The sequence below is a fragment of the Rhodnius prolixus genome, unplaced genomic scaffold (genome assembly GCF_049639745.1).
Source record: "Rhodnius prolixus isolate KJV_2025 unplaced genomic scaffold, Rpr scaffold_6, whole genome shotgun sequence".
NCBI lineage: Eukaryota > Metazoa > Arthropoda > Insecta > Hemiptera > Reduviidae > Rhodnius > Rhodnius prolixus.
Genome location: NW_027411634.1, coordinates 36,293,261 through 36,311,417, shown reverse-complemented (window position 1 = coordinate 36,311,417; position 18,157 = coordinate 36,293,261). Strand labels below are relative to the sequence as shown.

Here is an 18,157-nt window from a genome sequence, read left to right as displayed (position 1 = left end):
ATTAAATGCCAAAATGCACACAAATCAGCAGGTAACCAACATTTCATTCATACTTCATTGATATTATTTAAGTAATTTTACTGCATTAACTTTTTATTAAATTTTTTAGAATTTATTAGATGTCGCAGACCCTTATGCTGGCCATTTCATTCATATTTTTAGGACAGCTAATTATTCCAGTATTTTACAAGTAAAATTAGGGGGACCAAAGTAAATTACAATTGAGAAATCAATAATTGTTGTTGAATAATCTACTTGTTATAACTGTGTGTTATTTCTGCGCACGAATATTTCGGTAAGACGAATTCAAGACAGTACCCTACTCTAACTTTGTCTTTTTCTACTTTAACATGCATGTACATATGTTATAAAAGTGATTTATCATAATTATAACAAAAAAATATTATAAATGAAGTGGCCAGCATAAGGGTCTGCGACATCTAATAAATTCTAAAAAATTTAATAAAAAGTTAATGCAGTAAAATTACTTAAATAATATAATATCAATGAAGTATGAATGAAATGTTGGTTACCTGCTGATTTGTGTGCATTTTGGCGTTTAATCAACCCTTATACTTAACATTTTAAACTAAGTTTTTGTTAAGGAGATTTTTGTACCTTTTGGATAGATTTATTTATAATTTTATAGAGGGTTGCAAACAATAACATATTTACACAGCATAAACATTTATGAATATATCCTCCCTCTCCTGGCTCTGCGTATAGTTAGCCTTTAGATCCTGAAACATAAGTAACTCCGACGGACCCCTCATCCTTTCTCACCTGGGCTTGGGACCGGCTTAGTCACATATAGTTTAGTCACATATAAAAAATAAAACTACAACGCATATTAAAACTGTCCGGTAGGACAGTTGTATAAGGATTGATCGTCAAAAAGTGCACGAAAAAGCGTAACGTTAAAAAACACCCAACTTTGACAATTTTTTTCTCTTTTTCTATAAAAGATAAAATTCCCAAATTTTCTTTAAAATATAGGGCAAACCCTCCTTTATAACTGTAATTTTTTTGCAACCCCCCAGACCTAATAGATTTTGAGAAAAAAGTTGCCGAAAATGAGCAAAAACGGCATTTTCAGAAATTGTTGTTGTTGTTGTTCTTCTTCTTCTTCTTCTTCTTGTTGTTGTTACCTTTTTTGTAAACTACGTAGCGCCTAAACGCGAGAACCGATTTTCATGAATGAGGTGACATTCGATTCGGAATTTTATGTAGATGTGCCTTTTGGGGGTCTCGACGCTGTACACCGAATTAGAGAGGAGTTAGCCCCCTTTATGTAAGGCCCCTTCCAAAATTATTATTACTAATTACTCTGTAAATCTTAGCCCGATTTTAATAAAATTTGGTAGGATGATAGAGTTAGGGCTCCCCTACGTAACATTAAAGCGGCGATCTGCTCTTACACTAGTTAAGGGGAAGTATAGCAATCGTTTCAAATTATCGACAAGTAAACTGATTTTCATGAATGAAGTGTCATTCGAATCGAAATTTTGTACAGATTTGCACTTTAAAAGTCTCGTCGCTACGCCTCATATGGAGGGGAGTTTGCCCCACCCAAGTAAGGCCGCTTCTAAAATTATTATTACCAATATTTCTATAACGCTTTGTCCGATTTTGATAAAATTTAGCACGAAGAAGTGATTAAAGCTCCTCTACATGGCTGTGAAGTGCCATCATGCTCTTACACCTACTAAGAGGAAGTACTGAAATCGTTAACATTATCAATGGGTGAACCTATTTACATTAATGAATTGTCGTTCGATTCAAAATCTTTGCCTCTTTGCCTTTTAGGGAGAAGTACTGTAATCGCCCGTTTATTTTTCTTACTCCTCTTAAAAGGAAGGTCTGAAATCGCAGTTTAAATTTGCTTTTTACGTACAAATACCTTCCTATTTTATATAAAAAGGCTTTCTCAAAAAAATTGTTATTGAGGATGGTTTGGGGACCGCAACTATAATCATTCTTTAAAAAGATCTCTCCAGTGGTAGTTACGGTTCCTACTTAACACCTTATCAGGTTATAATGTTAGAATTGCTTATTCCAAATTTAAAAAAAACAGTAAAGCAGATATGTAACTTAGCAAAATAGACAAAAATGAAAATCTATCCAAAAGGTACAAAAATCTCCTTAACAAAAACTTACAGTTTAAAAAGTTAAGTATAAGGGTTGATTAAACGCCAAAAGGTACACAAATCAGCAAGTACCCAACATTTCATTCAAGCTTAGTTGATATAATTTAAGTAATTTTGCTGCATTAACTTTTCCTTCACATTTTTTAGAATTTATTAGATGTCACAGAACCTTATGCTGGCCATTTTCATCTACAAAAAATTTGTTCAAGTAGCACTGTAGATTGACTGTAATATCTATTAATCTATAATAATCAAACTATTAATTACAGGTTAAAAAGAAAACGTTATAAAAAATAAAAAAAATTACGAGGCTACAAAATTTAAAAACTTTTTTAAAAAAATGCTTACACCAACATACATCAATGATTTCGATTATTTTATTTTTAATAAAAATCGTCTGTTTAAGTTCATTCTTCGATTAAAGTAATTGTTACTTTATGTAGTAGTCAAACGTTTATAATAATAGGTAATAATTATCTGGCTTTATAGAAAATAATATAGTTTTCTTCAATCACACTCTCAATGTAGCTGTTCTTCTCACAATGTTATATATATGTTATGTAATATAAAATAAATAAGTATTGCATACTTTTAGGACAGATAATTATTCCAGTATTTTACTGTAAGTAAAATTAAATTACAATTGAGAAATGAATAATTGTTGAATAATATACTTGTTATTAACTGTGTGTTATTTGTGCTCACGAATATTTCGGTTAGACGAATTCAAGTCTGAAATATTGTTTTAAATCCTCCGTGATTCAAATTTAAACAGTAGCCGACTCTAACTTTGTCTTTTTCTACTTTAACATGCATGTATAAGATGTGACAACTTCAGTATAAAGGGCATATTAAAGATAAATCAGAAGAATAATAATTATTTGGAATAGAGTTAAAATAAAGTACCTATTTAAAAACGAAGATATAATATACATTTTATCATAAGTATAACCAAATAATATTATGAACGAACTGGCCAGCATAAGGGTCTGTGACATCTAATAAATTCTAAAAAAATGTGAAGGAAAAGTTAATGCAGCAAAATTACTTAAATTATATCAACTAAGCTTGAATGAAATGTTGGGTACTTGCTGATTTGTGTACCTTTTGGCGTTTAATCAACCCTTATACTTAACTTTTTAAACTGTAAGTTTTTGTTAAGGAGATATAATATAATAAAGTAAGAGCAGACCATCGCTTTACTGTTATGCAGGGGAGCCCTAACCCTTTCATCCTCCCAAATTTTATCAATTCGAGCTAAGATTTACAGAGTTATCAGTAATAATAATATTGGAGGGGGCCTTACATACATTGGGCGAACTCCCCTCCCAAATATACACAGCGTCGAGACCTCTAAAATGCAAATCTACATAAAATTTTGAATAATATGACACTTCATTCATGAAAATCGGTTCACGCGTTGATAATTTGAAACGATTGCTATACTTCCCCTTAACAAGTGTAAGAGCAGACCGTCGCTTTATTGTTACAAAGGGGAGCCTTAACCCTAACATCCTACCAAATTTTATCAAAATCAGGCCAAGATTTACAGAGTAATTAGTAATAATAATTTTGGAAGGGGCCTTACATAAAGGGGGCTAACTCCTCTCTCATTCGATGTACAGCGTCGAGACCCCCAAAAGGCACATCTACATAAAATTCCGAATTGAATGACACCTCATTCATGAAAATCGGTTCGCGCGTTTAGGCGCTACGCAGTTTACAAAAAAGGTAACAACAACAACAACAAGAACAACAACAATTTTTGAAAATGTTGTTTTTGCGCAATTTTCACATTGCTTTTCTCGAAAACTAATAAATCTATGTTATTACGAAAAAATTACAGTTATAAAGGAGGATTTGCACTATATTTTAAAGAAAATTTGGGAATTTTATCTTTTATAGAAAAAGAGAAAAAAAATGCCAAAGTTGGGTGTTTTTCAGCGTTACGCTTTTTCGAGCAGTTTTTGACGATCAACCCTTATACAACTCTCCTACCGGACAGTTTTAATTAATTGACTTTTGAGAGTTTGTAAAGTAATAGGAGTTTAGCGACTAAGGCTGGCTAAGCAGTTACTAAACCGGAAGTGAAGAAAGTTCTTTTTGGTGAAATTCTAAGTAAGATCACAAAATTTAAATACGAGTATGTAAACTGCGTCCAGAGAAAGTGATGTGATTGTTCTCACTAAATTTGTGCTTAGCTGCTGATTAATCTTGTTAATTGTGGTTTTAAAAGTAAATAATATGCTCTTAAACTTAAAAAAGATAAATTAACAAAAATAAAACAGAATTACAATCATATGGTCTCTACCCATCAAAAGCGAAGGCGTTAGTTTTTTTTCTTTTTATCTGATTTATTGGGGGCTTACAAATGGACACAACACCCAATAATTGTGGTTTTAAAAGTAAGTAATATGCTCTTAAACTTAAAAAAGATACATTAATAAAAATAAATCAGAATTACAATTATGGTCTCTTCCCATCAAAAGCGCTGGCGTTACTCTTTTTGTTTTACCTGATTTATTGGAGGGTTTACAAATAGACACAACACCCACGCACAATGGATATTCTAAGTTATCTCTGTAAAATCCAATTACATTATATATTATATAATATTCCATCGGGTGAATATGGTTGAGGGCATCGCCCGGATCTGTCTCAATAATCTGGGTCATTTCTTGGTGACTGGACATGCATAATTTCCATTTCTTTCATATTGATTACAAATATTGCTATAATTTAATGATCATTAAATCATTTATGATTCATTCTGGTTTACTTTTTTTCTAAGGTTATCCAGTTATGATTTTAATTACGTATTTATTACCAGTTTAATTACTTAAACATTTACTTTAATAAAATTTGTTGTGAACGTTCATTGCACTTTCTCTTATCCCATTTTTTTTTTTTTCATAAATTATAATATACACTATAAATACAATTTGTATTATCAAGATTCAAATATTACATTTTTTTTTTTAAATAGTCGTTTTCTTTATCTGCAGAAATGTATTTTTTTTAAAAAATAATTTTTGATCTTAAGTTATACATACCATAAACAGGAAAACCTCTTCTTCGGACTTCAAATCGAACATTTCCGATGGAAACCCAAAATAAAAAAATTTCCATCGCTTTCAGAACATCCTGACCGCTTTGAACGCTCGTGTTAATGCACATTTTTACGCAATGCTCAGTGTACCCATCAAAGTGATTCTAATAAGTTAATTGATTCAATTATTTTTCTAGAATGTAGAATTTCTGCCACGAGGCTATCCATTCATTCTAAAAATGTGCTCTTCTTTTTTCTATTTTTAATCAAATAGTCGGGACAAACATAATTAAAATGTGGCAGATTACTAAATGAAAAGTATTTACAGATGTGTAGACAAAGAAACAACCACCATGGCGTGCTCAATGTAGTTTCATAAATATCTCTTCTTTATAATTAATTTTTTTCTAAACATGTTGAAATTTTAAAGAAGACTAAACTTTTTCTTTCTTAATCTTGAATAAATAATTCAATTTATTCCGTAACCATTGATATATCTATATTTGAGGAGAGTTTATCGTTTCGAAACATCAAAACCTAATGTTATAATATTAAGTTTAAAAAAAAAACCTACAGTTCAAGAAAGACATGATATGTATTTTTTCCTATGTACAGCCGGTCTGCAGACAGTGTTCTTTTGTCACAAATAACCGTCAGCGTGCTTTGAACAGCATAAGAGGCTTCTCGCCGTGAAACTAAGGATAGACTCCAACCTGAGATCTCCGCGGAGGAGTCGCAATACACTAACCAGTAAGCTTATCTCTTTACTGTTTTTTTAATTCTAGTTTTTACTTTATCTGACCTTTTACGAAGAAGTTTTGAGATCGTTAACATTTTATACTCAAGAGTTTTAAACGAAAATATTCGACCAACGGAAACCAAATTACTGCCTGGAATTCCCAACTACGTATAGTTAGGCTGGGATAACAGCAGTAGCACTAAGATCCTTGAAGAAGTGACTGTCCATTTCTCCCTCTGAGGAAACTCTGTTAATAAAGACAATAACAATAAGACTTATGATTATGAAATACTTGTAATAAAAAAATCTACATAAATTTGATAAATATTAGATGCATGGCAAAAGTCGCCTTCCAAAAAAGACAGTAAGAATAAATCTTGAAAAATTTAAATAAATAAATAATTAAATACACTACGAAGAATATAAATAATAAACAAAAATGATCACTTTTCATGAAAACCATTAACTATGACGTAAATAAAATTTAGAATTCTTGTATCAAAACATCCGGTACTAATCAACCTTCCTTATTAAATGAGGAAAAACTACATTGCAACACTGTACGGAGATGGCCAGTGTTGTCTATAAAGAGACAATCAAAAGTTTGAAATACCTTGCAGCCAAAGTACCTGACACGAAAGTCATTGTACTTAGTGCTCACAGTCATTTGTTTGTAATTAGAGTAAGTGAAATAATGGGAACTTCCGATTGGTTGTTTATTTACTACCAGAATGTGGAAATAAAATTCGACACAAAAACCAATTTATTATAAACCGAAATAACACTTGACTTACAAAACATAAAACTGTTTGGCAAGTGAAGAATTTTATAAATTGCTCGTGGGAAGGAAATTATTGCAAAAACTTTAGCAATAACGGGGAAAAATGGTTAATTTGTCGCAGTATGTTATTATTTTTAAAATATATATAATAATAATAAAATAATATAACATGTAAACTTTCCATAAAATATGAATTTACCAAAATAGACCCACCTATATTGCACAAATTTATAAATCTAAGCATTTTTACTTTCTCTTACCTAATGTTTGAAGAAGTCTAGCAGTCGTGCAGGCTTATTTATTTATTTTTAACGGACATAAAGGCTAAGTTCCTGTTAGTACGATGAAATTGGTTTGATAGGGAAGGAATCAGCTCAATGGTTAGCGTAAACTAGATTCAAACTCGGACATCCCGGATTCGAATATGTTATGTTTGTGTGTAAAAGAAATAGAGAGTGAATCTGACTATGTTCCAATTTGACAACTAGCTCATGTTACCTTCTAGTTAATATTGGTTACCTAAAAATTCAATTTTAAAGAATGGATTTACTAACTTTTTTAATGTTTTTAAAGAATGGCGCCTACAATTTTCTTTGCAGTTTTTATTATCCGGAAAGTTTCTTTAAACAAAAAAACTCTAAAGGGCATTTTATGAATAGGGTTAGTGATTAGGCTGATTTTATAAAGTAAAGAATTGCCCAATTAATTACACATGCGGTTATCCCCATTCTAAACAAACAATACTTGCCAAGGGCCTTATTTATAAATTATGAAAAGGGTCTTACAGAGCTGGTTGAAGTGAGTTAGGGCTCAGCCTCCAGCTCATATTTACGTATACTTGAGATGCACTCTAAAGACGTTCTCTCCATATACAGGAACTTCCAATTTCAGGCATTTAGATCTAAGAGGACAAAGGTGTAAGGCCAAGGCTGGCCAATCCCTGTACAAATCTAATATATCCTAATAAGCACATAAAAAAAGCGCCAGTATCTTAAATTAATTAATCAATTTACTTAGTGTATCCACTAAATAATGCTTTGCCTGTCGCGCTCATTAAAAGGTCGAAAGTTTACCGAAACTCAGACTCATTTAAGTCGTAGGAGTTTATTTGTATGATTAGTCTCATCATTTTTCAATTTATGTCGTATCAATCAACATCTGAGAAGACATTCTGGAGCTTTTTTCAGTGCTCTGCCGGCCTAAAGACCGTGTTCTTTCGTTACAAACAACATGTCCATCAGCGGACAGTTAGCTGTAAGAAGCTTTTAGGAAGAGAAAAATCTGAAGGCCAGCAGCTATTTGAAGGATTATTACGAGTCAAATATTTTTAATACATATAATGTAAAACCATATGAGCATAATTACCATGGACACTACATTACCACTCACTAAGAACTCATTAAATTGTCAAAATATATTCTTTTATATTATATCAAACAATACTCTTGACACTACAATAATATTTGGGAAACTAAAACGTAAAATTTTAGTTTTTTATTTTATAAGAAAGAAAAAGTTTTTTTTTTTTTAATTTAAGAACATTAACAAAACATATCTGCAATTAAGCGAAATTTTTGGGCAATTTCATCCAATTAATGCTTTACAACAGTACATTATATAAAGTCTGCCGGAAGTGAATTTTTTATTAAAATGATTTCTGGGGTAAGTGCTTTCTCAGTTTTATTTAATCTATTTTTTTGTGATGTTAATAAAATAAGTTATTATTACCAATAATAACTATTGGGAAAAAATTATAAGTTCAAATTTAAATTAAATATCCAATAGGAGTCATTTTTCAGAAAATCTATTGAACCAAAATAAATTATTTGAGTAAAGGAGGGGGATACTCGCTTGGCTCAAAACCTGATGCTTCATTTATTTGTAGCAACCCTAAACTAATAATCAAATTTGAAATCTCAGTGATATTCTAAGTTCGAGTCAAAGTTGGATAGAAGCTCACACATGCAGTGCATCATCTCAATATACTCGTACTATTATCTGTTGGGTTATCAGCTGGGAATCTCTTAGAAGAATTCATGAGGAAGTCTTTAAATCTCCTTTCTTATAAGAGAATCTATTGAAGTAACAGTCAGATTTTTTGATTTCAATTAAAGTCACAAAACTCTTGTCTTATACAAACAAATAGTACAAGTTGAACCAATTTTCATTTTTTATCTGACAATAATTATTAAATTTGGATTACCCCGTTCCCACAAAAAAATTACCTAATGTGGTTGGTGTCGTTTTCTAACATTCGAACAAATTTTTAGCAAAACAGCAGAAAATGAAAGAAAATTGTTTCAGCTCATAATTAGAATTTGAAAAGACATTACCTTATATTATATACAGCCTTGTAGTGATAATTCCAAGTTTTTGGAAAAATCATTTTATTTTGTTTATCTTGAAAATAATATAATTTTTATTTTTTATATTTCAGAATTATTTCGACTGGGAACGAGGTACTTTGGTGCCCAACACCCTGAAAGTGCTACAGGAGCGTCATGAAGAATTTAAAGCTGCTTGCCAGGTTTGTTGTAATGCATCGTGGTAAATTTTTAGAAGGATAAATCCTTAAATTTAGCGTCTTGTTTTTATCCTGCTTCATTTTCAGTTTTATATTCCGATAGAAAAACTAATGTCCGCTCTCCTCTCTTCCAGAACTTCCAGAACATTTGTTGGTTAATCATTAAGGTTGGAGAAACCCTTGTAGGAACCATTACCTAGGACCCTAATATGGGGTGTCTTCTTTCGAATCTGGAGAGGTGTTCTGTGGATTCCGGAGAAGGATTAGTTATCCTTAACTGCAGGCTTCCCGTTTTTTTCTGGTGCTTCTCTGGAGAGCTTGGGTAGGTATCAGGTTCTGGAGGAACATTTACTCTCTATTTCTTGAATTTGGAATCTTCTTTAGAATTTATTGAGAGAAGAGCTTTGGAAGGAAGGGGTTACTTGGCCTAGCCTTGTTTTTATCCAGAGTTTCACTACTTTTTCCAGAATTCCTCTTGAGAACTGAGTGGGATGTCTTATCACCACTGGGTTGTTCTATGGGAATAGGTCTAATTTGTTAATCGAGTGGTCTCACTTGGTTGCAGTGCTCTGTATCCTGGTTAACAAAAGAGAAATATTCCACAAATTTAATTAATTTTTGTTTTTCAGGTAATCGAACTAAAAGCTGAGAAAAATCCCAAAAAATGGTGGACAGGAAGTCTGGCTAAAGCTAAAGCGGACAGTCTGCTGACCCATTTGGACCACATACTGCTGTCACTGGATACGAACCAGGTCAACTTCCCAAGATACATAGCAATGAAAGCATGTGTTTTCTATGAAGCTGGCACTTATCTACTAAATAAATATGTCAATTCTGCAATGCAATTGCTTAGAAAAGCTCATGAACTTCTATGGCCGCTGCTACCTAAATCGGAAGTTTATTGGCTATATTTCTTTACTGTGAACAATTTGGCCAAAGCAATGAAGGAAAAAGATTACGAACTTGGTGCTATACAACTTTTAGAAGAATCAATTCAGGTGATATTTTTAGCTTTTTTTTTTTTGGCTATCTCTTGTTCTCTTTTTATCATTTCATCTTTTTTTTCTTCTCTTTTTAGATTTACGATCGCAAAGAAATGCCAAAAATTATGTGTACATGTAAAGATTTATTCTCTCAGTATTTCAAAATTCAACCAAATAAAGATTCCAAAAAACATTTAGAAAATATCGTAACAGATAATTTTCAAATATTAGTGAATTTATACATATTGAAATGTGAAACGAAGAAATACCTAAAAAGTGAACATTTCTTGTTGAGGAGGGAATTAGACTTAAACATGGTGGTGTCATATGACTGGATCGAAAGGGCCGCTGTAGTGGCGAAAATATTAATTATGGAACATGATTTTAGGTAAGTACAATTCTGACTGAAATAAGAGTGCAGGACTCCAGGAAATGTAGCTGGATGAGGCTTATTAGTGATGCCCCTTCTAGGCTTTCAGTATGAGGTAACCTTTTTTTTTTTCATGTGGTTCAGGATTTCCACACCAGTCATGTTTGCCTATCATCTGTGGCCTCGAGGTGGCAAAGGTATTACTTCGCAAACTAATGATTTCATTGCATTCGGAAAAACCTTATAAGAGTCTTTTCTGTGCTCAGTAGTTGTAAGTAAAACCATTCTGTATGGAGATACTTTCTGAAGGAAGTGGATATCTTATTGCCCAACTTCGTGGGATTTCTTACAGAGAGCCTGGGCTCCAGGGTTGGAAGAGAGAGAGTACATTGTTTAGAACACACTCAATCTTTTAATTAGGGTTTAAATTTGTTTTGAATTTCTAAAAAGAGCCCTGAGGTAAAAAGTGCTTTAGACATCAGGAAGATACCGGCTCCTATCTGTATCTAGAAGTTCTCTGGAGAACTTGGTTATTATTTTTTATTTATTATCTGGGGAGCAACGAGGGCTTGGCGTAGGTCGAGTCCTAAGTTTTCTGAGGATTCGAAGTTACTAGTAAAGGAATATTCTTTTCCTAGGATCCTCTTAGAGGAGTTCTTCAGAATATTTAGAATATCGTGGGGGGGATGTCTCCAGAGAGTGATTATCCTTTGCAAGCGGCCCACATTTCTCCTGGAACTTGTTAGATGATTAGCTAAACAACATTCCAAACTCCTTAATTATTATGCAATCATATTATAAACAAAAACCAAAATTAAAATTTCCCACATGTAATTTGAATGTAAGCCGCAAAAATTGGACCGCGTTGTAATTATCAGATGACTATTACATCGTTCTATCAAAACATGTATGGTTTATATCGAGTACACACTGATCGATATTATTAACTACCACTATTTTGGTTACAAAGATATTAAATAACAACTGGAACATACACTATTCGAGTATCCGGAAAAGAATATATGAACGGCTATTTATTTACACGCATGGAATATCTATCTACCATTCGAAATGTACACGTAAATAAATTATAGATTATTAATTTCCATTGTGTAAACTTACAAACAAATAAAAAAAAACTTACCTGTGGCAGAATTTACAACTGTTGTAACCAGGAAATATTCCGGATTTATTTAAAGCTACATTCTGTCGGAAGAAAAGCCAATATTTTCCCATTTATTTTTCCAGTCAATTTCATGAAGGCGTTTCCTAAATTCCCTTTATTTATAACTGACATATTATTTTGATGTATGGTATTGAATACTGTATGATAACATTAAAAACATTTATTGAGGGATTTTTCTCCTTTCCAGGGATTTTGGCGTCCCTTCCATATTAACAACACACAATACCAACGCCCCTTAACACTCACCTATTACTCATTGGACCATGACAGATATAATTGTTTTAGTATTACACAAAGATAAAACCTAGCCTTAACTAATCGAAGATAATTTTTCTTTGGAAAACTTGATTTGGGGGAGCTTCCCTTTAAAACATGTGGAGAGAGTTGTTGGAGGGATCAGCGTAAATACGTAGAAGAGGAACAAAGGCAACCGACTTCTTAATCCCTAGGATTTCCCTAGATGATTGCAATGGTTGGAGAAGTGTGTATACCATACTTCAGAGTTTTCTTCAAAACATTTAGGGAGGTTATTGAATGAGAGGAGTGGTTTGACACTACTGGAAAACTGCCACTTTCCATCGTAAGAACTTCCTAGAGGACCTGAAGGAGTTGTTTTATCACCTTGGAGGTGCTGTAGAGTGTATGGTTTCATCTGGCACCAGGGAACAGCACAATTCGTTCATATGATAGCCGATTCAATGAAAAAAAAAAAAAGATGAAAGAACTACATAGTTACATACATAGAAAATAATAGAATAAAACCCTAAAAATCTACTGAGAGAAAGTTATGTGAAATGTTCAAATCATATTTTATCATCATTATTGGTATTTAATATTTATCGTTAATTTTAGAAACGCCAGACATCATTTGGCAATCGCTACTACCCAGTTTTACAAAATGAAGGGCTCAGCGACTGGGAAAAAAGAAGATAAAGCAAGGTAAAGTTTTTCATGATTTTTTTTAAACTTTAATAATGCTTTTAATAAATGTAAATCAAGAATTTTGACTCATTATATCATTCAAATCCCCATTCTCGTGCAGAATCCAGACATTAGAAGAAGCACTATCAACGGCTTGGATTAGGTACGGATCTACCTTGTTAAACAGTTCCAAACAGGCGATCATGAACAGATACAGTAGTGGAGATCAAGTTACTTACCCTGTGCCTTCATTATCCACGACAAAGAAAAATAATGATAATTATCTTGATGATGAAGATCAGTCCAATGACAAATTATCATTAGTTGATGATGTAAAATTATTGATGGAAAATGTCAAATCTGAATATAGTATGAATCTGTTACCGGAAGTAATGCGTCTCTCTGAAGGCGACAGTTAGTACATAAAAATTACTTTTTCTTTTTTCGTCTTAACGTTACTAGATCTGTAGTTCTTAACCTGAGGCTCTATGGCCGCTGGGAGGTGGGGCCGATGCCCAATTCAAATTTCATAAGTATGATAGTTCTGGAATACTTTTTAATATCTCAATATACTCTTAATTTATTATTTTCTATTTATGTATGATAAAAACTAGGTTCAGACCAGTTACAAGAAGACCCACCGTCGGAACATGACACGGCAAGCAGCGCCACGATTATAGATCAAACATTATTTTTGTATCCGCAAGATACGTTGGCTGAAAAACTGTCTGACGCTTTGGAAAAAGACTATGTGGATCTACGATTTCCTGGGCAAAATAACAACGAGATAGAGCAAAAAATTCCAAGATATTTAGTAGAGAAACCAATGGAAGCTGCCGATCTGTTCATATTCCTGTTACCTTGGATAGATGTTTTCAAAAAAATTGTAGATAATTCAACAAACCCAACACAATATGCTTCCAGTATTTTAGAGTTGAACGAACTGTTGAAAACATTTGCTTTCTTTCAACCGGAACCAAAACAGTAAGTAGAAGAAACTATTAAAATCTAAAATCAGTTCAAAGAATATGTTTTACAGATGACTGATACTCTACGCAAGATTATCAACTAGGAACTCGTAGGAATACGGGGAAAAAAAGGGGGAAACCTGTTTCACCACTGGTCACATGTTTTAGAATTTTTCCAGCCTGTCCACTGGAAAATTTTACCTAGCCCAACACTTTTGTTGCGGTTATTTTTGTATTTTTTTAATTTTTTGTTTTAAATTCTTCTTATTGTTAAAGAATTTACTGTAAGTTCCAAATTATTAAGACTTGCGCCGTTGCCTGGTAATTTAATTAAAGTACTTAATTTACTCTATAATTTTCATTTAAGTAATATCTTTAATTTATTTAGGCAATATGAATTACATAAGGAGAGGCAAACTGAATTGGAACGTTTAGCTTGGTTATTGCGTCAAGATGAGAACGTAAATTCCTTAACCACCGAATTGGAAGTTACCAGAGAGCTATCCTTGGTCCACTACCTGTTGACTCACATGAATTTAAAAAGGATGAAAGAGCTTGAGGAAGAAGAGGAAGCCATTAAATCAAACAATGCAGACTTGGTCCAAGAAATGTTAGAAAAAACAACCATTTAATTTTAAAGTACACTAATATCACAACACTAATTTTTGTTTTATTTTCGTATTTAATGTAGCTGTACTGAATAATATAAAGAACGGAAATAAGTTAGATGATCAGGATGTATGTATTTTATTAGGATGTACGTTTTTTATTAGCGAGAATAAGATAGGATAATGGATTGAACGAAACTCTAAATTAAGAGAGAGTTCTGTGAGAGAGAACAAAGCGAAAAATAGGGAGCAATAGAAGTATTTAGCTTCTTTTTTGAGGCAGATTGTATGTCACAATTTGCATTTACTCTTCGAACTAATTGCGATAAATTCATGGGGATCTATAATAAATTCGGGAGTTTTATGATTTTTTTTTTTTTTTTTTTTTGAGACGCGTCAACATTTGAGGTTATTGGTTGGTGCTTGGAGCTTTATGAGTGACTCCGGATGGTGAGCTGTGAGAAGCTCCTAAGAAGAGAAGAATCTAAAGGTTAGCAGCGGATCCGCACCCGTTATCTTCGCGTTGGAATCCAGTATTTCCTAACCGTTCAGCTAATCCCTTCTCTGAGCCTACCTATTACCCTCATCTTTAACTCCTCTCAAGACGAATCATTTCGATCCAGATTTTTTTTTATTTATTTGAATATGGCAGACTTTTTATTTCGAGTTTACACCGGAAACAGATTTTTAATAAAACGCTATTGAATTATTAAATAAATTTTAAAATTCAAGAACTTTAATAAGAAAAGTCGTGTAAGTGTTCACACGGATGTTTACTTACTTCGAAATTTCCTTATTATTACATTGATAAATAAGATAATTATTTGTATGTGTTAATCACATAAATAAATGAAATATTGCCTGTATCTTGTAGAATTCAGTGAACGCTCTCTCCATATGGTATGCATCTGCAATAGTTGCATTAGACAGAATAAAATTAGTGATCGTTGGTGACATAAACGCTTTTAAAAAAACAGAACTTTATTAATGAAGTAATGGTAATTAAACGATAAAGTTAATATTAGTTTTTAACTAAAATAGTATTCATTATTATGTAATGCTGTTATTTAAAGAAATAAAACAAATTTTTCCTAACACATAACTTTTTTGAACAGTTGTACGTACGTAAATTAGCTCTACAACTATAACTGGAGTTTGTAGGTAGTTATAATAGCCAAAATGTTAGAGTAGATACTTATTATTGTGAATATTTAAATATTCATTTCAAGAAAGATTTATGACGTTTCTTGATAATAATAAAACCAAATTTAAAGCAATTTTTCAAAAATAAAATAACTAAAGCGAATTAGTGATATTTAAATCATCACATTATGGCGAAATATGCGTTGTAAGGCCCCTTGATTGAGTCCGAAAATAATAGATTTTATAATAAGGTCTGTGTTTGATAACAAAATATCTTAAAAATAAAAAATCCCGGTAGTTAAAACTTCATTATGGTTCTTCTACGATAGTTCCTTCAGTTTTACTCGACCTAGCAATCAAAATCCCACAAACTGGAACTATTAATTTATTGAATAGATTTTTACTTGAAAAACTCTAGTTAGGTTGGCAGTGCTGGATAATATCTTTGCTTATATCCGTCGTTGAACGTATTATTGTATCCTTGACTAGGTTTCGTTTGATCCATCATCAGCGGTAGATTAATCAATTTGGTGGTAGAGATTTCGACTTCACCCACGTCACCGTCTCGCACTACACTGCTAGCTCAAGATAAGAAGACACACAGTTTCGCACTCAGCGGATATTCAAACGTATACTTCCGGTGAAAATTCAAAATAAGAAATCTGCTGGAATGCAATACTCCCTCTTATCAGTGGAGCAAAGAGAGTAAAAATAAATATTAACCGAAGGAATAAGAATCGCCTGAAGGAATGTCAATGTTGAAACATTCCTGTAATAACTCACTTCAGGAATATCAGATATCAATCGGTTTCCCGTAGATTATCTTGGTCATCACTTTCTATCCCACCATGAGCATACAAACACAAACCTGTGTACATACTCAACCGTCTATAATAGCTTTTGAATGCCCAATACATGAAATAGAGTTATATGTAAAATAACATTGTAGATCTTGTCTATTGTAGATGTGGACTGGAAGGATAATCTGCCCAAATGAATAACGCTTTTACTGCTGAGTCTAAGAATCTAAAAAAACAAGAAAAGAAAAATCTGGCTAGAACTTTCTCTTACGCTGTTTATGTACGTAATGAAATTTTTCCGAAACGTTGAATTTTTACTTTGTTAACCAGTAAATTTACTCTTTGAAGTGGCACATCCACTCAACAGATGATTTAGTCCGTAGTACCATGCATGTTTATTGAATCCGTGAGTGGTTGTTTGGACTGCAGCATCATCCGATTGGTTGATTAATTAGTTTGGAGTACAATTGCTGACTGTGATGGATGGAATCTCGAAACTGATCAAGGATGCAGTGAATTTGCATGCTTCGACGGATAAATTCAGTAATATTGTCCAGCTCTGAGGTCCTGGTCACGTTTTCAACAAGAAATTCTTTTATTTATTTGATTTAAACTTTGAATTTTTATCTGTATTTTATAGGTAATGAGGTATTTCACGATATTTAAATGATCTTAGAGGGAAGCTTAATCCCGACCCCTGCCTTAAGGAATGTAGTCGCTTCTATAAGCGGCACTTAATTTGGTAGTTGGACGTAAAGCCCGACAAATTGTTTCAACCAATTTCGAGAAATAAATTCCCAAAAATGAAAAAATCTCGAAGTAAATTAATACATAATACTTCCGACTAGCTAATTTGGACCAAAAGCTTACTTGGAGGGTACCAAGTAGAAACATCGGTTTCAATCTTTCTGCAATTTTCCGTTATATGTTATGCTGACCTAAACACTTACCACTATCAGCCCCTATTTGAAAATGGATTATTTTTTAAGTTCTCTGAACAGGAGGCTGTGAAAACCAGCCTTTGTACATTTTTTCTTCGTTTATCCTAAGTGAGCTTTTTCCCAAAATTGGAAAATGGTTTTTAACGAAATCTAATAAAAGGAATATTTTATTTTTTCTAAAAATATTTTGGATTACTCAAGTCTTGGAGCATGATTCATTAGCTGGTAATATATGTTGAAACAAAATATAGGAAATTGATCTTAAGACTAAGTTTTTTTATCTATAATGTGTAGCAAGTTAGCATCTGAGAGCAAAAATTAAAGTAATGTTTATTTTTGCAGGTGTACTTTATTCCAATCAGTTTGAGGATCAGTGTGAGGTGGTGGAAGTGGATAGCAAAACTTAGTTTAGCTTTTGTAAGTAACTATTTCTAATAATATAAATATAATTAGAACATTTCCCGCTCCCACCGAGGGACAAGCAATTACTTCAAGGACCTTGGCCACCCTGCGGGTGCCCCAACGAAACAAACAACACCTTTATTCTGTTAGACACACTGTCACCCCGATTGCAGGCAGTACGTAGATGCAACTGCAAGAGTGTGCTGTGCTGAACGCTACTGCTTGGGTTTCTACATACCCTGAGGAAGACCCCAAATTTATTTACTAGTTGCATTATATAATTCTATGACTAGTTTCTGAAAGCTATTTATTTTTATAAATACATAATCAAATTAATGTAGCATGATACAACAAACCGATTTTTCTAACTTCCGTCACAAATTATCGATTTTTTTTTAAATCGAAATTGACCGCAAACACTATACAACTAAAATTATTTTTGTTTTACAATATGCAATATTAAAATAAATAATAACATTATAACATTCATGAGCAAATACTAATTACATCACTTTTTCATAAATATATGCCTATAATTTAACGTAATTTTGGTTACCACACATTCCAAAATTGATAACAATAATTTTTATAATGC

At 32.5% G+C, this 18,157-nt stretch overlaps 1 protein-coding gene across 3 annotated transcripts; it reads left to right on the top strand.

Moving 5' to 3' along the window:
• The first annotated feature begins 8,084 nt into the window (after positions 1-8,084).
• On the top strand, positions 8,085-17,577 carry LOC141460043 (KIF-binding protein-like). Of its 3 annotated transcripts, none has more exons than XM_074139662.1 (9): positions 8,085-8,378; positions 9,154-9,243; positions 9,870-10,238; positions 10,319-10,611; positions 12,632-12,718; positions 12,822-13,114; positions 13,315-13,684; positions 14,057-14,278; positions 17,503-17,577. In XM_074139662.1, exons 1-9 carry the CDS (start codon positions 8,367-8,369, stop codon positions 17,525-17,527), a joined length of 1,761 nt encoding a protein of 586 aa, XP_073995763.1. In that variant the 5' UTR covers positions 8,085-8,366; the 3' UTR covers positions 17,528-17,577. The 3 variants fall into 3 exon arrangements, with proteins under 3 accessions (XP_073995763.1, XP_073995765.1, XP_073995764.1); XM_074139664.1 differs by lacking the exon at positions 17,503-17,577 and adding an exon at positions 16,385-16,489 and having other exon boundaries at positions 8,086-8,378; XM_074139663.1 differs by lacking the exon at positions 17,503-17,577 and having other exon boundaries at positions 8,086-8,378; positions 14,057-14,330.
• The last annotated feature ends 580 nt before the right edge of the window (positions 17,578-18,157 follow it).